The sequence below is a fragment of the Barbus barbus genome, assembly GCF_936440315.1.
Source record: "Barbus barbus genome assembly, chromosome: 40".
NCBI classification, from domain to species: Eukaryota; Metazoa; Chordata; class Actinopteri; order Cypriniformes; family Cyprinidae; genus Barbus; species Barbus barbus.
The window spans coordinates 9,165,507-9,188,763 of NC_136718.1; the positions used below are offsets into that span (position 1 = coordinate 9,165,507).

A 23,257-nucleotide genomic window follows, 5' to 3' on the forward strand; every position below is an offset into this window, starting at 1 on the left:
AATACTGTTTTGATTCAAATCAAAGTTTATAATGTTGTGATTCACCTCTTAGTTGATTGATTTGTTTCATGACTTATAACTCTTTAACAAAGACATTTTTTAAATCTCTATGGGAACAATTAATAGAAAAAATACTTCCAGAAGGTGGGAGGAACACTGTTGCATTGTATTGAACCCAGAACATTTCTTTAATCATTTAATTTGCTTCTGGTGGCTCTTCCCCATGTGTCTTTTTTTTTGTCCATTTTCTTTTTCATTAAATCTCTGTCTAACAAACTCACTTTTGTTGTGCTGTCATTCTGCTTATTATATGTATTATACATAAAGTAGCAGAAGCTGAGAGATACTCCACGTCTGCTCCTTTCAGAGCACTGGTGTGTGTAATGAAGTGTGTTGTCCATCTGTGTGTGGTCAGGAAGAGGAGAGTTTACTCGTGAGCAGAGGTTCTCACGCCTGTCCGTGTGTGGAGGGCATCCAGGGCAGCTCCCTCCTACCTGTCAATGTCGAGAGGAAGATCACTCTGCTGGGACGCAACTTACACCTCTATCAGGTAACGCAACGGCTTGTGGCTTGATAGTGTAGCACAATCAGACTGTGACTCTGAGCACATTGTCTGGTAATGCTCACATAGACAAGGGTCTGTCTGACTGACAAGCACAACAATCTACTGCGGTTTCTTTACAGGATATTTAGGGGAGAGTCAATCTGAAACCAATCATCTCACATTAATTGACTGATGTGCAACGATATTGAAACTGCACAGCATTCTCAGTGAAACATTATAAAGTCTTGAGGGTTATAAAAAATATAAACTGAATAGGTTTGAATGTTTATGTGAATAGTTCTACGTAGAAGCGCTAATTTTGGCAGTCCCTGCAGACTAGTATAAACTTGCATTACCGTTTAAAAGTTTTTTTAGATTTTTAAATCAAAAATACAGTAAAAAAAACATTACAATTTAAGAAAATACTTTTTTCTATTTGAACTTATTTAATAAAATGTAATGTACTTCTGTGATGGTAAAGCTGAATTTTCAGCATCATTACACCAGTCTTCAGTATCACATGATCTTTAAGAAATCATTTTAATATGCTGATTTAATGCTCAAAAACAGCATTTTATTATACTCAATGTTAAAAAAAATAGTTTTGCAGCTTATTTTTTTTATTTTTTTGGGAATCTTTGATGAATGGAAAGTTCAGAAGAATAGCATTAATTGGGTGTTATGTTATCTGATGTATTTAAGAAATATTTGAAAATATGTAGGCCATAAAAATAATATATCTGTGTGTGTTTTAAGGACAAAGATCTTGATTACCAGTGTGTGTTGGTGATTGAGGGCCGATCGGTGGTGGTGGACGCTTTTGTGGAAGTGGACGACACTCAGCCATCTCTGTTCTTCATTACCTGTCAGCTACACCAGGTCTGCTAGCAAAAAATAAATATATGTATGCATGTATGTGTGTATGTGGATGTATGTGTATATATATATATATATATATATATATATATATATATATATATATATATTAGTATGTATGTATATGTATACACTGCCCTCCAAAGGTTTGGAAACACCCCTGGCAAAGTGTGGTTTTGAATGATAACAGCATAAATCCTTATAATTTTTTGGTGCAAATACATTAAAGTAACTTGACATTATCATTGAAGACCAGCAATAAAACATAATAATGGCAATATATACATGTCAAAGTCAGACATGCCCCTTTGCCAGCTGTGATGCCTGGTTACTGGTTTAAACTTGGCCCAGGTTTTTAAAGGATTTTTGGGTCAGCACACCTTAATACTGTAGCTTCTACAATTTATTGCCAATTCAAAGTCAATGTTTGAATAAACTGACAGCTCAGATGCCCAGATTATGCAGAGCTGTAATAGCTGCTAATGGTGGATATTTTTATGAATCCAAAATTTTACTTTTTTCTATGTATAAACTGTTTATGTAATAAAATATGTTTTCGTAGTTTGTGTTGTCCCTTATCAGTGCAAAATTATCACAAATTAAAAAGGATTCATGCCAATATTGTCTAAAACCCCACTTTTCTATTGAGTTTCTAGGAACTTTCAAACTTTTGGAGGGCGGAGTATATGTTTTACACACACACACACACACACACATATATATATATATATATATATATATATATATGTGTGTGTGTGAGAATACATGTATATAATTTTATGCTTATATTATTTTTATTAATTCTTTTTTTTACTTATGTTAGTACATCGTTATATAAAATGTGAAATGTTGCCTTAGCAACTAGCTGAAATAAAATCAGTTTTCTTTTATTATATTTAACTATAATGTAATTTAACAGTAATATTATTGCTAGCATAACTCTGTGGTGGTATTATATATCATCCAAAAAAACTGGTTGTGGCTTACATATAAATAACTGTTACACTCTGAAAGTGCCTGTAAAGCTTTATTATTGTATTTAAAGTGATTGTGATTGCATTTCGGTTTCAAAGTACTCTTACTCAGCTGCCGTGGAGGAATACAGGAGCATGACCTCAGTCAGGAGGAGGGACTCTTTCCAGATGGATTATCCAGAAGACCTGCATGGTATGCTACCCGTTGTTTGCTGAGGTTTTGAATGTGCTGTACTCTGTTTGTTTCACGATTGATTTGTCTGTGCAGTTCGGCTGTATAACTGCTCCGTGGGTCGGTCCGACTGCAGCCGCTGTCACACGGCCGATCAGCAGTACGGGTGTGTGTGGTGTGAGGGGTCTCGCTCCAGCTGCGTCTATAGGAGCTCCTGCATCGAGCACGTCCAGCAGACCTGTCCTGCTCCTCACATACACACGGTGAGGGACTCGTCTGTTAACTTGTGCTTTTTGTGAGCCATTAATATTATACTTAGTGTTGTTAACGTGGCAGTTCACCCAAAAATGTAAATTCTGTCATAAACTCCTTGGCCTCATTCTGTATTCTGTATTAAAGAAGATCTTCAGTTGTTTATTTTTGTGTGAACTGTCCTTTTAAGAACTTGGAATAATCCTGCCAGGCTAAACTGCATTTTAAAAGAATTTTTCTTCACTGCCTGATACAAACATTATTGTCCTTGAAGGAGAGACTCTTGTCCTTTTAAATGTAGGTATGCTGTGGTTTCTGTTGCTGGCCTTTCCTTTCTGTTTGTACAATAGCATAACAGATCACATTATTACACCTGACATGATTAACTGAATCACTTATATCACTGAACTCAAGCTTTTTACTGAAGAAAATGTGAGTAATATTGCTAGGGTGTTATGGTCGGTCATCATGCCATTGCAATAAGGCTAAGGTGTTCTGGTGGTTGCTAGGTGGAAATTTAAAGGAAATTAAATAGTTTTATTGAAAGTAAATAATACTTTTATTTACCAAGGAGGCATTAGATTGATCAAAGGTAACAGTAATGACACTTATAATTTTAATAAATGCTGTTGCTTTAAACTTTGTTCATTAAAAGAGATAAAAATGGTTAAGCAAAAATTAATGAAATGCAAGGAATTTTACGCTGTAAAAGCAACTTTTTATATTGCAAAATTATTTTTCTTAAAACTGAAAATAATGTGAAATAATATTGTTTTTAAAGTATAGATTTTAATATTTATTTTTAATTTTAAAAGGGAAGTTCAAACGAGAAAAAACTTGCCATTAGATTTTTTTAAAAGTACATAATAATCATTTGTAAGTCTCATACAATTCAAATAATGTAAATGTATATTGTTTTAAGTGTAAAGGATGTTTAGATTTTTTTTTTACTGTAAAACAAGACAAAATTATTATTTTTAATTAGTATTTTTCTGGGGCTTTAATAGGATGAGATCAGTGGTATAACACCACATGAATTTAAAGGAAATATAGTGAGATTTGTGAAATTGTTCAGTAAAGATTTCTATTTCAAATAAATTCTGCTCTTTTAAACTTTCTGTTCATCAAAGAATCGTGAGAAAAAAGATTTCATGGTTTCCACAAAAATATTAAGCTGCACAACTGTTTTTCACATAGCAATCTGAAATGTTTCTTGAACAACAAATCAGCATATTAGAATGATTTCTGAAGGATCAAGTGACACTGAAGACTGGAGTAATGATGCTGAAAATTCAGCTTTGATCACAGGAATAAATTGCATTTTAAAATATAGTCTCATAGAAAACATTTAAAATGTTTTAAATTGTAATAATATTTCACAACGTTACTGTGAAATCAAATAAACTTTTAATCTAATAAATGTAGCCTTGGTTTTGATCAATAGTGTAGTGTTTCGAGACTCTAATTAAATACAAATCTATGGAATTGTCATCACTGAGTAGCTTCATGACTGATTTTGTGTTTTATTGCAGATTGAGCCTCTTTCTGGTCCAGTGGAGGGTGGTACAGTGCTCACAGTGTCTGGCTCTAATCTGGGTCAGAGAGCTGAAGACATCCAGCACTCAGTGACTGTAGCTGGAGTCCCCTGCACGGTCATCCCCGACAGATACGAGGTGTCCTCCAGGTAAATCAGACAGCACTCTATCAGACTGTAAAGTATGTGAGTAAGATAGATATTACTGCTACTCATTAATGACACTGTATAATTGGCTTCAGGCAATTCAACTCCACAGTGTGATGAAGAGTATTGACCCAGTGCACTGATTAATGGGAGGTCTCTTTGTGTGCCTGTTAGTATTGTTTGTGAGACCACAGCGAGTGCAGGGGAGCAGAGCGGCCATGTCTCGGTGCAGGTTAGAGGCGGCGGAATCGGGCAATCTGCCCAGCGCTTCCGTTACCAGGTAACCATTAATCCAACGGGCCACTAAAGGGATAAAAATGGTTTAGCAAGCATGAATAACATGCAAGGAATTCATTCTGTTTTTATTAAAAGGCAGGGAGGTTAAAACAACCTTTTACACTGCAGAATACATTTTCTTAAACCGTGTTTTTGTATTGTCATACTTAACTTTATTATTGTTATTTATTTATTTATTTTACAAAATTGTGAAAGGTATTAAGCTTTGTTTCCCGAGTATATATTGTAACGTTTATTTTCATTTTAAAAGACATTTTTAAAAAAGGAAATATTTATTCTGGATTAATGCTTCAAATTTTGCAATATTATGAAAGCTAAATATGTCTTATACAATTCAATAATGTAAATGTATATTGTTTTAAAAAGGATTTTTAGGTTTTACTGGAAAATAAGACAAATATTTTATAGGATGAGGAAAGATGAGATTTATGCTTAAAAAATAAAAACTATTTTGTCGATGGAGTGAAAATGCAAAACATTATTAAATATTTTTTAATGTTTAAGTCTTAGACAGTTCAATAAAGTAAGTGTAAAGTATTTTAAATGTTTTTAGATATTTTGTCTGGAAAACAAGACCAAAATATTTTGTATTTTCAGGGCTTTAATACCACAAAAATTGAGGAAAAGGAAAAAATTTAATTGAAAAATGAAATATAGTGATATTTAAAAGCAATTTGCTAATGGAGTGAATTTATAAAAATGTTATTAAATATATTTTTATGAATGTGTAAATCTTATACAATTTAATGAAGTAAATGTATCTAATTTGAATGATTTTTAGATATTTGTACTGGAAAGCACATCCAAAATATTATGCATTATTCAGGGGCTTTGATAAGCTTTATTTAATGGTGTGTAGGAGTGTAGGTTAATAGGATAATAATACCACACAATGTAAAGGGAAAAAAGGAGGAAACAAAAGGAAATATTATGAGCTTTTATGGTTAAAACAAGATTTAAAAAAAATGGTAACACTTTACTTCAACCCTTTCTGCATAATGCATTATATAAGTAGTTTTAATGCATTAAATATGCCTTGTAATGCCTCTTATAATGCATTGTACAATCTCATGAATAATTGTAACCACAGTTAATACATTTTAACATTTAACAGTTCATTGTATGCATTTTATATTCAGTTTACGATAAGATATAGTGTATTCCAATGCACATTATGAATACTTATAATTCATTATACCTTTAATAACCCATTATAATGCATTATACATAAATGCTTTAAGTATAGTGAAAGTGTTAAAGTATTAAAAATATATTTTATTAAATGTAAAAATCATATACAATACAGTTATGTAAATATATTTTTTTTAGATATAGTTTTACTGTATTATTCAGGGCTCTAACAGGATGAGTTCATTGGTTTAACAGCACACATGTATAGAGCAGTGTTTTGTAATGTGTGTGTGCGTGTGTGTGTGTGTGTGTGTGTGTGTGTGTGTGTGTGTGTGTGTGTGTGTGTGTGTGCACGTGTTCTGTTTTCCTAAACTCAAGGACCCAGTGTTATTGGGAGTGTCTCCACTGAAAGGCCCAATGTCAGGAGGCACATCACTCACCATCACGGGACGGAACCTTCTGACGGGCCGTTCCAATGAGATCAGCATCCTGATTGGTGGAGTCCCATGTTACATGTAAGTGACTGTAGAGCATCGTCCTCTACGGCCGTCCAGTCAGACAGAAGTCATTAGTTAATCTCGTTATGATATCATCTCTACAACTCATATCATGTCAGCTGATTATGTTATAAATAATTCATCATCCTTCTGTTAACGCTGGAAGTCTTTGTAGATCTAAAACTGTGAGCTGTGTACTAAATATATTAATTCATGAATATAATCTACTTCCTGAATTACATAGGATTTATTGTCTTTTAGGACTGTTCACATTTGCTGACACTAAGTTAGATTGTTTAGAGTTTTAATACAGTCTGTGTGTTAACAGTTCTCCTGAGCAGTACGACAATGAACGTGTTGAATGTGTGACTGGAGGGAGTAACAGAACCGGAGAGAGTGGCGTTACGGTGCGCTTCGGTAGAACTGAGCGCCATCTACGGAAAGTTCTCTATCAATACACCCCAGACCCCAACATAACACATGCTGCTCCCTCCAAAAGCTTCATCAGGTAAGAAACATGACATGTATTCTAAAGAATTTAAGCATAGTTGTATTTATTTTTTTATTCTTTTCATTTTTTTTTACAAAATTGTAGTAAGTATTCAGACTACTCTTTGTTGTAATTTACAGAAGGGTTTTATATTGCTATTATGGTTTTAGCAACGTAATATATTAGGCACATGCACAGTTTCACCTATTAGCAAATTAAAGATTTGCTATATTTTTTCCATAATCTGTGATTTGGAAAAAAAGGGTTATTAGTCCAGCATACATAAGAACCAACATCTGTTTGTCTAAGCGGGGGTCGTATCATTCGAGTGTCTGGCCAGCATCTGGACGTGGTACAAGAGCCTCATATCCGCGTGACCCTGACGCCTCTGGAGCCACACTCACAGAAGAGGAAGAGGAGGAGGAGGAGCAGTGTGAATTACAGTCTCCTCAGAAGAGCTCGGCGGATCGTCCCAGAGCCCAACTGTCCTGAAGATAGTCTCTGTGTCGTCAAACAGGTAGAGTTCACACAAGTGAGTCTGTGCTTGTGCTTTCTCACAGCATTAAACAAACTGTCCAATAGTCACATGTCAGTTATTGTAACACATTTGGTTTCCTCATGTCCTGTTCCTGATCAGGTGGAGGAGCGGTGCACAGTGAACAGCTCAACTCTGATCCTGTGTCCCACTCCGGAGGTGGGGCCCGAGGCCCTGCGTGCTGCCGTCAGTGTGCATTTCCTCATGGATAACCTCCACTTTGAGTTTGAGGCGGTCAGCGGCAGCCCCTTCAGTTATGTGCCCAATCCTGATCTTCATAGCCTCAATCAACACGACCCCAGCAAACCCTTCAGACACAAACCCGGCAGCATCATCTCTGTGGAGGTCAGTCCTCTCTCAACTATATATTAATCCACTGACGATTGTTCAAAAACATAGTGTAACTATAGAATTCAAAGCCCCAAAACTAATAATAATTAATATAACTGAACTATAACTGAAATATTATATTATATTATATTATATTATATTATATTATATTATATTATATTATTCTATGGTCTGTCTGAATACTTGATTTTGATTGGCTTGACCATGGACCGTTTAATGCACTGGTAGTTCAAAGTCAGTTTAATCACCGTTTTATATTAATGCGCTGCTTTAATTGATGCACACACACCCACAATCATCACTCACACACACACACACACACACACACACACACAGAGAGAAAGAGAGAGTCGGAGATCGCAGATTGCACTGCACACACACACACACACACAAACTTGTCAATGCAAAAAGTCCCCAGGATTTTTATTAATAAAATAGCCTAGATACTAGATTACTACATTATATTCTTCAGCAACATGGTGTAAAATCGCTGTTTTCGAAGTAACACAGCTTCGTTGTTTGTAGAGGGATGCGCAGATGAAGGTAACGCACACAAAACTGTCATCTCTCTCTCTGTCTCTCTCTCGATCGATCGATAATTATTTTAAATAAATGCTGTAATTTATTCAAATAAATGTGATCTTACCACACTATTTCATCTCTGTGTCTGATTTGAAGTGGGCTAAATGCTAGAGCTGCATTATCCCTTACTTATATTACATTATATTATATGAAAACAATAACGCCAACCTAGTTGTTTTATTTCTTACAATTACAATTTATTTACAGTTATTTTAATGAAATTAAAAATGAAATTACAAATTGATTAAATATTATTACCATAATATTATTACTGCGTTCAGAACCATTATTTATTAGTTAACTAAAACTATAACCATAAAAAAAGATTGCTACTTACAATAAACAAAATTAAATTAAATATAATACAATACAATATTAAAAAAACCTTTAACTTCATTAAAATGACTTCAACATAACTGAAATAAACTTAGAAAAATAGAATAGAATAAAAACAGTATATAAAAAAACATACCTAATAAAAATTACAAAAACACAACAAAGGTACTAAAACTTTTACTAAAAGTCAAATGGAAAACTAAAGCTAATTTAAAAATTTAAGCTAATTCAAAATAATAAAAAAAAAACGATAATTAGTATCTCAATTAAACTGAAATAACCCAGAAACCAGACTTCCTCAGCAGCATAAGTATTATATTATATTAAAACCATAGTAACTACCAAGATTTATTTCTTTACATTTACACACAAAATTAATTTAATAAAAATTTAAAATTTAAATTACAATGAATTATATTATATATTATATTATATTAAAACTATAATAACTACCAAGATTTCTTTCTTTATATTATATTGTTATATTGTTGTATTATATATTTTTTATTCAATGAAATTATGCAGTAAAAGGATTGCGTTGGGATTGAATTTGGATTCTAGGGGGATAATCTGGACCTGGCCATGTCTAAGGACGAGGTGGTTGCTCTGATTGGTGATGGAGAGTGTGCTGTGAAGACTCTAACCAGAAACCATCTGTACTGTGAGCCTCCGACACAGCAGCCGTCAGTGGCAGCGACCAAGAAACGAGAGGCTGCTGACACGCTCCCAGAGTTCACTGTACGCCAGCTTATATCTGTCCTCTTTTGTGTTTGTTGTGTTTCCCAATGATGCGATATAGTAAGCTGTTTGTGTGTGTTTGTGTAGGTGAGGATGGGGAATCTGAACTTTTCTCTGGGACGAGTGCAGTATGATTCTCAGGGCCCGGCTGCCTTCCCTCTGGAGGCCCAGGTGGGAGTCGGGGTAGGAGCCTCCATCGTGGCTCTTATTGTGCTGGTTATCGTATTCATATACAGGTATATCTATACAAATTATCCCGTTTATTACTCATTTTAGACATGCATTGGGATCAAAGGTCTGAGAAAGCTAGTGAAAGTAGTGCATTTTTATTATTATATTATATTATTATGTTATATTATCTTTATTTTTATATTTTTTATATATCTTTATTATTTACTGAAATTATAATACCAATGTACATCTGTCTTATATTGATTGCAATTTCAAAGGTTAATTCTGAATTAATTCTGACAAAATTTGCATTGTTCCAATGAAACATATTATAACTCTAGAATTAGCCCCAAAATAAATATAATGTAATGTAAAACATTAACACCATAGTACCTAACTACACCTTTTTACAATTACAATAAATGTGACTTTATTAAAATTAATTAAATTGAATTTAAATTGAATAAATACTTTTTTCAGTGTTATGAAAACAGTGTAAAAAAACTCTTTTTTTAATATTTGTATTTAATATATGTTTGTATGTGTGTTTAACAGGAGGAAAAGCAAGCAAGCACTAAGAGACTATAAGAAAGTCCAGATCCAACTGGAGAATTTGGAGACGAGTGTCCGAGACCGCTGTAAAAAGGAGTTCACAGGTCAGACGATCCCACATAAACATCAGCCAGACTCTGCCGACATGCTTGAAATGCCTCATGATAAACTATGTGTACATATTATGTGCAGATCTGATGACTGAGATGATGGATGTGTCCAGTGATCTCATGGGCTCTGGGATTCCAGTCCTGGATTATCGTAAATACTCGGAGAGGATTTTCTTCCCTGGTCACCGCGAGTCTCCTGTGAGACGGGACCTTGACGTTCCCGCCTGTCGCCGGGCCACAGTGGAGCAAGGCCTGGTTCAGCTCTCTAACCTGCTGAACAGCAAACTGTTCCTTACCAAGGTGGGCTTTCCTTAAACTTGTGAGAAAGACTTATTCAATCAACCAAACAGGATTATATGGACCATTAAAGTTTTATACGTTATATATACTTCCCTACAGTTCATCCACACTCTGGAAGCCCAGCGAACCTTCTCTCCAAGGGACAGGGCCTATGTGGCCTCCCTCCTCACGGTGGCGCTGCACGGCAAGCTGGAGTATTTCACAGACATCCTAAAAACTCTGCTTAGTCACCTGGTGGAGCAGTACACCACTAAAAACCCCAAACTCATGCTGCGCAGGTCAGAAGTGATGAGTCTCTCAGATTTTAAAGTGCCCCTATTACGGGTTATGAAAGGTTTTGGGAGTCCCCAACAACAGGCTCACATGCATGCAAGGTCAAAAAACACTTTCATTTTCTTATAATATGCATTTATTTTTACCTTATTTGCTCCACGACTCCCAAACGCTACACTCAACGATTCATTTTTCCAAGCCCTTCCTTTGCATGACGCTAATCTGCGGTGATTGGTCAATCTTATTTTAAAGTAATGTTTGTGAGCGCAGCGCTGCTTTGTGTACAGCCGTTACTGGGGAACCTATTTTTAAGGCTCCAAAAGCAGCATCTATTGGCAAAGAATGAATTTGCATTTTCATTCAGATCAATGCGAAAATCAAGTTTTTCCCACTCATTTCAATTATTCAGAGTTGACTTTCTTTTGAAAGACAATAACTTTATACACGGTGCACTTTCAGATTTAAAACTTTGCAGGATGTTTTCATTCACTTAGAGCTGTGTTACACACTACATGAAAGCTCATTTTCAAAAATCCATAATAGGGGCACTTTAAACAATTTCATTGAATCCATGTTACTGTACACTGAAATCTCAGAATCCCTGTTAAATCACATGAATTGGGTGTAAATACTTTAAATGAATAATTGTAGCATCATTGATTCTAAGTGGAAATCTCTCCTGTGTTGTAGGACTGAGTCTGTGGTGGAGAAGCTGTTGACTAACTGGATGTCCATATGTCTTTACACCTTCCTCAGGGTGAGTCACACTTTTTTTGCTTCAGGTTTGGTTCACAAGGACTCAGGAAATGATACAAAGAACTGGATGAGAGAGAAGTTAAAATAGAGGGAAATGTGCCAGTAATTGCAGTTAAATATGTATCTAGTCCATAGAAAAAGTAACTTGGATTAACCCTATAAGGCCTACTGTATCATATCTGATGCGCACATTTCTAAGGATTCTAAATGATCAACATAATCAAAACTTTGCTGTGTCTATATGCCTTCAAACATGCTTTCTGCCCCTTCAGGTGATGTTTTTGCTGTGAAATCTTTACTTAATTTTTACAGTAACTGTAAGAATAACTGTTCTATTGTTAGTAGTATTGAAAGACGAACACTTAATGGACTGAATCAGTGTAGGTTTATTTGATTATCCATACACTGTTTTTTAGAAAAATCATGTTAAAATGTGAGTATGAAATATCAGGCTTTTGAGGTACATTTATTTGTTCATCTCTCAGTCATTATTGTATTACATTGCATAATGTTTTGACCTCCACAATATAAACAGAGCTTTAAAAAAAAAACAAAAAAACATTTAAATATCATCTTAAGACATATTATTGTGAAATATAGTGACAATTGATATTTATATGCATTTTATATAAGTGGTCTGCTAAACAGTTATAAAGATTGAATTTACTTACATTATAAGCTATCAGAATTTCATTTGTTTTTACCATATAAATATCAGCAACTGCAACAAATTGCATATTTTTGCTCATTTTTGTCACAAATGAGCTTCATATTCTCCTGTATCATACTATATAAGCCTGATGTATCAAATATTATACACAACAGAAAAATACTTTTTTTTACATAAAAATATTCTGTCTGAAACTGTTCCATAAAAAAAAAAGTTAAAAAGATTTTTCTGACTATTATCTCATATGTCAGGGTTAAGCAAGCATAAGCATAACTCAATTTTTATATATATATTATATTATATATTATTTATATATCCATGTGTTTATGTATAGGATACAGCAGGTGAGGCGTTCTACATGCTGTTCAGAGCCATAAAGCATCAGGTGGATAAAGGCCCAGTAGATGCTGTTACAGGCAAAGCCAAATACACACTCAACGACAACCGACTGCTGCGGGAAGACGTGGAGTACCGCACACTGGTGAGACACACACACACACATTCTACATTATGATTATGATGTAGAAATTATCTTTATACTAAAGTGCCATGCATTATTTCGACTTTTACGAAAAAGGTCGATATTTCACTATTTCTTTGTTTGTGTTTTTGCTCACTTTTGTAGTTTTTAATCTGATTACTCATTCACACACGACATGCAACATGACAACTGCTTTTCAACTTCTTTCCATGTTGTTCTGTAGACTCTGAATGTTCTGGTGAGCAGCGGAGGTGCTGGTGAGTCTCAGACGGTCCCCACTAAAGTGTTGGATTGTGACACCATCACACAGGTGAAGGAGAAGATTCTGGAGCAGACATGGAAGGGCACCTCATACTTCCAGAGACCCTCCACAGACTCTGTGCATCTGGGTAAGAGCTTGATACAAGCTGAAGCAATGTTTAAAAACCAAACCAATTATTCAAACAAATGTAAATTTAATGTGTATTTATTAATTGCAATACTTAAAGATTAATGAAATAATAATAAAACTGTATTTAAGGCATTTATTTGAAGTTCCTGTGATCCTGTGTTTTACAGAGTGGAGGGCGGGAATGGCTGGTCATCTGATTTTGTCAGATCAGGACTTGACATCAGTGGTTCAGGGGTCCTGGAAACGCCTCAACACCTTACAACACTACAAGGTCTCTCAAGTTGTACCTCAATCTAATGACTTCATTTTGTGGAGTGAAATTTCGCTCTTTATGTTTAAATTTTTTTGTGAGTCATTGTTGATTTGTAAGTGTTTCCTATATCTCTGCAGGTCCCAGATGGAGCCACAATAACACTGGTGTCACGACAATCCAAGCAAATCCACCACGACAGCCATGACTACATGCCAGGAGAAAGTAGGTTTCCTTGTTTTTAAGCATGACGTGGTGTAGTTGTTGTTTTTTTTCTCTCCCAAGAGTGCTAAAAAACATCAATTTACCAAATCAGGGTAGAATTCAGTTGATCTGAAGGTTTGCATATACTGATAGTTCTAATCAGAATATAGAGTTGAACTATCTTAGTTGTTTAGGTTGTTGTTTTAAAATATGAGTTTTACTAACTTAAGTTTTTCTCTTTTTTTTGATTGGCGTGTCAAATAACTATTTATTTGTTATGAATAGTAATATCTTTTCATTTATATCCATAAAAAAATCTAATTAATTACACTTAATTTTATATATATATATATATATATATATATACATACACACACACACAAATATAAAAATATATAATTTACTCTTTTATCCAAAGGCAGACATTACACATTGTTTATTTAATATACACTACTGTTAAAAGTTTGGGTATCTGCAAAAATATTAAGCAGCACAACTGTTTTCAACACTGATAATAATAAGAAATGTTTCTTGAGCAGTAAATCAGAATATAAGAATGATTTCTGAAGGATCATGTGACACTGAAGGCTGGGGTAATGACATCACAGAAATAAATTACATTTTAAGATATATTCAAACAGAAAATGGTCATTTTAAATTGTAACGATATTTCACAATATTACTGTTTTATTTGATTAAAAAAATGCAGCCTTGGGGAGCAAAAAAAAAAACCAGCTAAAAATCTTACCATCCCCAAACCTTTGAACTGTAGCGTACAAACCAAAATACTTCAAAGAAAACCGTTTGGTCATACCTCTATTACAGACCTACTTACATTTTCATATATTCTTTCTTTCCTCTCACAGAGACGCCGATGTTGGAGGACGGAGACGAAGGAGGAGTGAAGCAGTGGCATCTGGTGAAGGCCAATGAGGAGGCGGAGCTACCCAAACATAGACGGGGCAGTCTGAGAGACAAAGAGCGTGAGAGAGCCAAGGCCATCCCAGAGATCTACCTCACACGCCTGCTGTCTGTGAAGGTACCACACACACACTCCACTGTCACACTTCACTTTAAATAGGACCAGATGGATCACCTGTACTGTGTGTTTTAGGGGACACTGCAGAAGTTCGTAGACGATCTGTTCACTGTGATTCTGAGCACCAGTCAGCCCGTTCCTCTAGCTGTCAAATATTTCTTTGATCTGTTGGATGACCAGGCTGCACAGCACAACATTACAGACCCAGAGACAATCCACATATGGAAAACAAACAGGTTGGTAAATAATTATTTAAGGATAAACCATCAGTTATGGGTAATTTGGTCACAACTTGTATTTTGATTTTGTTTTGCAGCTTGCCACTGAGATTCTGGATTAATATCTTGAAGAACCCTCAGTTCATCTTCGATGTTCAGGCCTCTGACAACGTAGACGCAGTGCTGTCAGTCATTGCTCAGACCTTCATGGACTCCTGCACTATCGCCGACCACAAACTGGGCAGGGTAAGCCAATCAAAATAAAGCTGGAAGAGAGAATCCAAATAGAAACACCAGCTGCTAATGACTTTCTGTGTTGTACACACAGGATTCCCCAATCAACAAGCTCCTGTATGCTCGGGACATCCCACGCTACAAACAAATGGTGGAGAGGTGAGTTCAGTTAGCTCATATTAATGCAGTTATATGCTTAATGCTTAATAATATGTACTCACCATACTTTGTTGATCGTATTTCATCAGATATTACTCAGATATAAGACAGACCATCCCTGTCAGTGACCAAGAGATGAACTCCTCTCTAGCTGAACTCTCTAGGGTGAGTTATCGGACATTTACCTAGTCTGTGATACTTGGGTTACCATATTTGTCTCTGTAAAGTTGAGGAATGTTTTAAGATCAAGTTTATGTATGAATCCCTCTGTCAAGTCCTACAAAATGTATATCTCTGATTTCATTTCTGTTTATAAAATTTTCCAGCGGTTTTAAATTTTCTGATAAATATACTATGTAATATTGTACTATATAACTATTTATAAGCTGTTGGTCTGATTCACATGAAATTTGGCATGCATCATCTCGAGACACTCGTGACAAAAAGTTATCAAAAGGATTTAGATTTGCAAAAAATATAAGGCAATGAATATTTGAGGTGTTGTAACTTATAGATTGATATCTGGAGAATCCAAAATCCTATTTTCAAGAAACTTAAAGGGAAAGTTCACCCAAAAATGAAAATTACCCCATGATTTACTCACTCTCAAGCCATCCTAGACGTATATTTTTTTTCCAGATGAATACAGTCAGAGTTAAACAGTATCTCACAGAAGTGAGAACACCCCTCACATTTTTGTAAATATTTTAATATATCTTTTCATGTGACAACACTGAAGAAATGACACTTTGCTACAATGTAAAGTAGTGAGTGTACAGCTTGTATAACAGTTTAAATTTGCGGTCCCCTCAAAATAACTCAACACACAGTCATTAATGTCTAAACCGCTGGCCACAAACGTTAGTACCCCCCTAAGTGAAAATGTCCAAATTGGGCGCAAAGTGTCAATATTTTGTGTGGCCACCATTACTTTCCAGCACTGCCTTAACCCTCTTGGGCATGGAGTTCACCAGAGCTTTGCAGGTTGCCACTGGAGTCCTCTACCACTCCTCCGTGACGACATCACAGAGCTGGTGGGTGTTAGAGACCTTCCGTATGAAGATGCCCCACAGATGCTCAATAGGGCTTAGGTCTGGAGACATGCTTGGCCAGTCCATCACCTTTACCCTCAGCTTCTTTAGCAAGGCAGTGGTCGTCTTGGAGGTGTGTTTGGGGTCATAATCATGTTCGAATACTGCCCTGCGGCCCAGTTTCTGATTCAGTATGTCACAGTACATGTTGGCATTCATGGTTCCCTCAATGAACTGTAGCTCCCCAGTGCTGGCAGCACTCATGCAGCCCCAGACCATGACACTCCCACCACCATGCTTGACTGTAGGCAAGACACACTTGTCTTTGTACTCCTCACCTGGTTGCCGCCACACACTCTTGACACCATCTGAACCAAATAAGTTTATCTTGGTCTCATCAGACCACAGGACATGGTTCCAGTAATCCATGTCCTTAGTCTGCTTGTCTTCAGCAAACTGTTTGTGGGCTTTCTTGTGCATCATCTTTAGAAGAGGCTTCCTTCTGGGACGACAGCCATGCAAACCAATTTGATGCAGTGTGCGGCGTATGGTCTGAGCACTGACAGACTGACCCCCCACCCCTTCAACCTCTGCAGCAATGCTGGCAGCACTCATTTGTCTATTTCCCAAACACAACCTCTGGATATGACGCTGAGCACGTGCACTCAACTTCTTTGGTCGACCATGGTGATGCCTGTCCTGTTAAACCGCTGTATGGTCTTGGCCACCGTGCTGCAGCTCAGTTTCAGGGTCTTGGCAATCTTCTTATAGCCTACGCCATCTTTATGTAGAGCAACAATTCTTTTTTTCAGATCCTCAGAGAGTTCTTTGCCATGATGTGCCATGTTGAACTTCCAGTGACCAGTATGAGACAGTGAGATCGATAACACCAAATTTAACACACCTGCTCCCCATTCACACATGAGACCTTGTAACACAAACGAGTCACATGACACTCTGTGAGAGAAAATGGCTCATTGGTCCCAATTTGGACATTTTCACTTAGGGGTGTACTCACTTTTGTGGCCAGCGGTTTAGACATTAATGGCTGTGTGTGGAGTTATTTTGAGAGGACAGCAAATTTACACTGTTATACAAGCTGTACACTCACTACTTTACATTGTAGCAAAGTGCCATTTCTTCAGTGTTGTCACATGAAAAGATATAATAAAATATTTACAAAAATGTGAGGGGTGTACTCACTTCTGTGAGATACTGTATTAAAAAATGTCCTGGCTCTTCCAAGCTTTATAATGGCAGTGAATGGTGGTTGAGATTTTGAAGCCCAAAAAAGTGCATCCATCCATCATAAAAAGTTTTCCACATGGCTCTGGGGGTTAAAGGCCTTCTGGAGTTAATGCATTTGTGTAAGAAAAAATCCATATTCAAAACTTTATAAACCGTAATCTTTAGCTTCCACCAACTGTCGTACACACATACAAGAGAAAGTGGCGTTCCAGCGGATGACGTAGGACGTCAGCGTAACACATTTTTATTTGTAATTACTTCATTATAATGTCAATATTTACCCTCTGCTATGCTTCCTTTGCAGAACTACTCTAATGAAGTTAATCATCTAGTGGCATTGCATGAGTTGTACAAGTATATCAACAAATACTATGATCAGGTGAGAACTTTAGTATATTCTGTCTCTCTCTCTCTCTCTCTCTCTGTATGTTTATGTTTTACATTAAAGGGGTCATATGATGCGATTTCAAGTTTTCCTTTCTCTTTGGAGTGTTACAAGCTGTTTGTGCATAGATAAGATCCCTGAAGTTGCAAAGACTAAAGTCTCAAAACCAAAGAGATATTCTTTATAAAAGTTAAGACACGACCACACCCCCCTAAAACGGCTCATTTAAAAACACGCCCCGACATGTCTATGTGACAGTGTGGGGAGATTTGCAAAACACCGTCCAAATATTTACGCAATGAAAGAGGACGTGATTTTTATTCTTGCTGTAGTATTGTTGCTGGCATTGGCGCCATGTCCTGGAGACGCTGTGTGTTTCGTTCTGAAAGCATACTTACTTTGTTTGGACTTCCAAAAGAGGACACAACTAGAAATCAGTGGTTAAGTTTTATTTACAACACTGTTCCAGAACAGTTCAACCCAAATATTAGAGTGAGTGCAGCGTATTTTACGGAGGACTATTTCCTGAACCTGGGAGAGTAGCCTACAATGCTGGCTTGCACAAAGGCTGTTTCTATAAAGTGGGGCAATTCCAACTTTGTAAGGACAGTCTGGCGCTTCTGACTCACAGCCTGTAAGTATGTTTTCTTATTTAAAGAATTTGCCACTGACGATTCAAACGCGAGTTTTGAGCAGTGTAGAGTAGTGCTTGTTTGGCATTTCTACGATCATAAATGCAGACACGGTTATGTAAATGTAAAAAGACAGTATAAATCATTATAATCAGTAATTATGTCCCCACTGGATGCAACAAATGCCTCGTTTATAATGGGTTTTATTGTTTTTGTGTCATCGTGCATGGACATAATTATGCATCACGATATGGTAAGGGGCATACCTTTTCCATCTCACGCTTGAGGTATTTGGCCAGTCACAGTATACTGGATAGCTGGCCAATCAGAGCACGCCTCGCATCTCAGAACGATGATCTTTGTAAAAATCTACGCGTTTCAGAAAGGCGGGGCATAGAGGAGCAACAAAAATGTGCAGTATGTGGAAAATAGTTTATTACACCACATAAACACATTGCATTACACCAAATACACAAAATAATGTTCTTTTTAGCAACATCATATGACCCCTTTAAAATTGTATTAAAAGAATTTTCAAAAAGAAAAAGTTTTATATCAAGCAGGAAGTGTATGATAAAAATTGTTTGATTATTAAATTGAAATCATATTTTAAAGGTAGGTCATCTTTTGTCTGTTTTGGGTGCTTTGCCCTTTAGATGAGTTATTGATATTTGCATGCTCTGGTGTGAATAGTGAAGAAGGGGCTTGACAGCACGTTCTTGTCATACACTCATGCTTTGGCACGTGTTTTATAGCAACCTAGTAACAAAACAATGATGCACAGTATTAACAGTGATAAAAATAAACTCTTGTTGTAAACATCTCCTGCCCTACTGCCCCACGTTTGAAAGTAGAGCAGTGTTTGCTGGTAGACATTACTTTTATCATGAGGAATCACATTTTCCTTGATCTTTTGAGAATAAAGTATTTGTTGTACTATTAACATGTCACTTTAGGTCACTTAGACCTTTTCTTGTAAAAGCTTGCACTGTGCCTTTGCAACTTTCTGATGCCAGACAGATGGATATGAACACTGTCAGTTAATTCAGAGGGAGTAGAATAAATACTAATATTCATGAAGCAGAGAAATTAAAAATAAGAATAAAATGTGGTAAAGTCTGCATTTCTTGCTGTTGTCAAAGTGTAAAATATTTTTTAAAGTTGCAATTTAAAACTCTGTATATATAGTCGTGTGTGTGTGTGTGTGTGCATGTTTATGTGGTTTATGAGGACACAAATTTGTATAATGACATGGGTATGACAGAGGTATTACAATATGAAGGTGGTTTATGCCTATGTCCCCGTAATTCAAAACGCTTAAAAAACATACTAAATGGTGTTTTTTTGAAAATCTAAAAATGCACAAAGTCTCCTGTGAGGGCTAAGTTTAGGTGTAGGGTTGGTGTAGGGCAATAGCACACACAGTTTGTTCAGTATAAAAACCATTACGCCTATGGAGAGTCCCCATAAGCCACACAAACCAACATGTGTGTGTGTGTACAGCTCTGCAGATCCCAATTCCCAACATTAAACTTAAGTGACATTATAGAAATGGACTCAGTATAAAATTAAATTAAAAATTGCATTATATTATTACCCCTTTTTACATTTGTCTGAAACTAAACGGTCAACTCTAGAGTGATGGTTTACATATCAGGAAATAAGCTCCACCATCTTCTTCATGTCTGTAACTTTTTTGTCTCTTCAGATCATCACAGCTTTAGAGGAGGACTCCACTGCTCAAAAGATGCAGCTGGGCTACAGACTCCAACAGATCGCTGCAGCTGTTGAGAATAAAGTCACTGACCTTTGACCTGTAACCTTGGACAGACACTTGAAAAGACTGTAAAAGAGACAAAGCCAGTGACAGAAAGAGACCAGAGCTCTTGCCAGAAGGCATGAACTCTTACTTCCTGGAGACTTCCTGGAGAACAGAGGATATTTGAGACGGATGGTTACGATTAAAGACAGCATTCACAGATTCAAAAAGCGTGAATCTCTCATAGATGTTACACGTCCACTGTTGCTGGTCTGTAGAGCTGCTCTCGCTTTCATCTGCACAGCCGTCACTCGCCAACACGCTACAGTGCCTGTAAAACTACTGTTGGCAGGGCATTTCTGAGAGATGCGCTAGTCCTACAGGGTTTTTTGCATTGCGACGTGCGGCCCCAAGTTCAGAATGTTGTTTTCAGAGTGTCAAGCATGCTTGAGCACCACCTTTCCTGTATTTAAAAAAGAAGTCTTACTGTTATTCTTGGAAAACCGCTAATTCATGAATTTGGTGTGATGTGCTTTATGTTGCAGGCTGTGTCTTTAATAACAAAGAATTCAAAAGGAAAAAAAAACAAAGGATGGCTTCTAAGGACAACTAAATAAATTTTCTTACTCAACACTCCCTTTTGTTGAGTGTTCTCTTGTAAACTGTTTTTATCCAGATTTTTTTGTTTTAAATGAAAAACACTGGTTTAAAGGACCTCAACCTAACAGGGCCATTTGAGATATCTTCATGTGTCACAGGCTACAGTATTATATACATTAACATGCATGGATACTCACCGTGAATTCAGAGATTTTAGGTTGGCACATGCATGTCGCGTGTGCATTTTATAGTCGAATCTGATTATGTAAATGGAAGGTTAACCCGATTAACACACTTGATTTAGGTGAATAGGTTTCACGTAACGTTCACAATGCTCAGTTGTGCATTTGTTCATACTCATTAAGGTTTGTTTCCTCAGTGTTAAAGTGTGCTTTTCAGTGTTTTTGGTTGGCTTCCAGTAAAAAAAAAATTGTGGCTGTCCCAATTGTGTGTATATCTGAGATAACATCCCTGCACACTTGGCTGAAATAGTTATGCCGGAAGTAATTAATTTATGCTGGGGTTTTTTTTGTGCGATCATGACCATCCTTTCAAATGTTACAATAACTATTTTCACATTTGTTTTTTTGTTTAATTGTTTGTTTTGTAAATTTATTTAATTCTTGATTTTTTCGGTGATCGGATCATGGCTAACATAAATTAGCTTTTTATTTTTTTTTACAGTTTCTGAACGCTGAATGCACATTACATTGTGAGCTGCTGCGATAACTCGCATTGCTCACACATTTTACGTTCTTATTGATTTTTATGTATTTATTTATTTATTTTGTGTTCGGTTAATGTACAGACCAAATTTGGTAATTATGATCCACCCCCAAATTTCAAATTAACACTTTTTTTTCTTGTAATCTACAGCGAACTGACTGCAGTTTTCAGTGTTTGTTCAGATCTCTTAAGCATTCATGCAAATTTACTGGTCTTATTTTTGCTGTAGTTAACTGTTGTGCTCAGTGTTTTGTACGTATGTGTGGCTGTGATACACTATAGATTATTTTGTAAGTCTTGCACAGGACACGCTGGCCTATTTGAAGCGATTGTAAATTGTTTCTACCATCTGTTGTACTTCTACCTGTGTATTTATGTTGTAAATAAAATGTTGCTATAACTCATCAAATGTTTCTGAATTTGTTGGACATTCAGCATTTTAAGATAAAATGATTGCATCTTTGTATTAAAGGAACAGTTTTTAATAGTTTCAGAATACCATTCAGTTATTATAAATAAGTAATGCTTGAATTAATTTCTCGGATCTCTGGAAAAGAAGTGTCTCCATCACATCCTTCCATACACAGAGTAAAGTAAAGGTTTACCTTATAAGGAATTTCTATGTGTGCTGCTGTCGCCCAGGATTCACTCCAGCCAGGATATGTGCATCTGCCCATCTGCCAGGTCTAAAACCAGCCTCTGCAGGACAGCAGCAGAGAGACTGTGTATATTTATCCTCATATCTTCAATCCCTGTCAGAGAAAAGACCTCAGGAGTGTCTTCTCTAGGTGACAAACATCAAGACTTCTGCTTCCTGTGTGAACATGAATAGCTGTAATCTGAATGTTGTACCCATAAATACATTCATTTGCTGACAAGTTGCTTTAATCGTACTGTGATCCTAACAAATGGTAGGCTATATTGTCAATAAATATGAGTCTTTTACTGTAAATGCCAGGTTACTCACTCATGTTATGTTTCAAATGAGGTCGGGTCAAAACCGCTCACTGGCACTGACACTCAGAAGTGTGTGTGTGTGTGTGTGTGTTACTGACTGATAAGTGCTTTCATGTGTGTTTGGAAACCATCCAGAGACTGAAGGTCAGAGCATTTTGACCCTATAGAAGTTCCTTCAGGAGCATCTCGTACCCGCTCACTGAACTAATAAACTTACAGGGAGCGTGAAAAAGAAACAGAAACCATTGTCTAATTAGAAATCCCTGTACAATCGGAATGATTTTTAAACTGATATTTCAAGGTAATATATATATATATATATATATATATATATATAAACGTACATACAGTTGCTTTAACTGCAAGCGCAATAATCATTGTAGCAGCTTGTCATATTAATATAGAATAATTCTAAAATTCTCTGTGTTTATCATAGCATAACTGCTGTTTGGGAGACAAAACCTTTTATAAATGAAGTTAAAAGTAGAAATTAATAAAAAAAAAAAAATTCATTACTCTTCTGATATATGCTGGTGGCTATTTTAGCACAGAACAGTAGCAAAGCATCAACAGCTGATGTTATTGAGGCCGATGGAAAGTTCAATATACACTTTTAATGGAAGATAAACACCCTCAACTCAAGCCCATATAAGCT

At 36.2% G+C, this 23,257-nt stretch overlaps 1 protein-coding gene across 1 annotated transcript in view; it reads left to right on the plus strand.

Annotated features, from left to right (window-relative positions):
• Positions 1 to 22,051, plus strand: part of LOC306859958 (plexin-B1-like) — a 98,081-nt gene extending 76,030 nt beyond the window's left edge. The window contains exons 12-38 of the mRNA XM_079401390.1: positions 416 to 550; positions 1,301 to 1,423; positions 2,494 to 2,587; positions 2,663 to 2,829; positions 4,351 to 4,502; positions 4,674 to 4,779; positions 6,306 to 6,442; positions 6,753 to 6,932; positions 7,224 to 7,446; positions 7,552 to 7,794; positions 9,280 to 9,456; positions 9,544 to 9,692; positions 10,183 to 10,283; positions 10,372 to 10,589; positions 10,689 to 10,867; positions 11,553 to 11,619; positions 12,623 to 12,769; positions 12,993 to 13,158; positions 13,328 to 13,431; positions 13,551 to 13,635; positions 14,481 to 14,653; positions 14,729 to 14,889; positions 14,970 to 15,117; positions 15,200 to 15,264; positions 15,354 to 15,429; positions 17,848 to 17,922; positions 20,269 to 22,051. Coding sequence (XP_079257516.1) covers positions 416 to 550; positions 1,301 to 1,423; positions 2,494 to 2,587; positions 2,663 to 2,829; positions 4,351 to 4,502; positions 4,674 to 4,779; positions 6,306 to 6,442; positions 6,753 to 6,932; positions 7,224 to 7,446; positions 7,552 to 7,794; positions 9,280 to 9,456; positions 9,544 to 9,692; positions 10,183 to 10,283; positions 10,372 to 10,589; positions 10,689 to 10,867; positions 11,553 to 11,619; positions 12,623 to 12,769; positions 12,993 to 13,158; positions 13,328 to 13,431; positions 13,551 to 13,635; positions 14,481 to 14,653; positions 14,729 to 14,889; positions 14,970 to 15,117; positions 15,200 to 15,264; positions 15,354 to 15,429; positions 17,848 to 17,922; positions 20,269 to 20,373 — 3,756 coding nt within the window. The 3' untranslated portion in view covers positions 20,374 to 22,051. The remainder of the gene's footprint in view (positions 1 to 415; positions 551 to 1,300; positions 1,424 to 2,493; positions 2,588 to 2,662; positions 2,830 to 4,350; positions 4,503 to 4,673; positions 4,780 to 6,305; positions 6,443 to 6,752; positions 6,933 to 7,223; positions 7,447 to 7,551; positions 7,795 to 9,279; positions 9,457 to 9,543; positions 9,693 to 10,182; positions 10,284 to 10,371; positions 10,590 to 10,688; positions 10,868 to 11,552; positions 11,620 to 12,622; positions 12,770 to 12,992; positions 13,159 to 13,327; positions 13,432 to 13,550; positions 13,636 to 14,480; positions 14,654 to 14,728; positions 14,890 to 14,969; positions 15,118 to 15,199; positions 15,265 to 15,353; positions 15,430 to 17,847; positions 17,923 to 20,268) is intronic.
• The last annotated feature ends 1,206 nt before the right edge of the window (positions 22,052 to 23,257 follow it).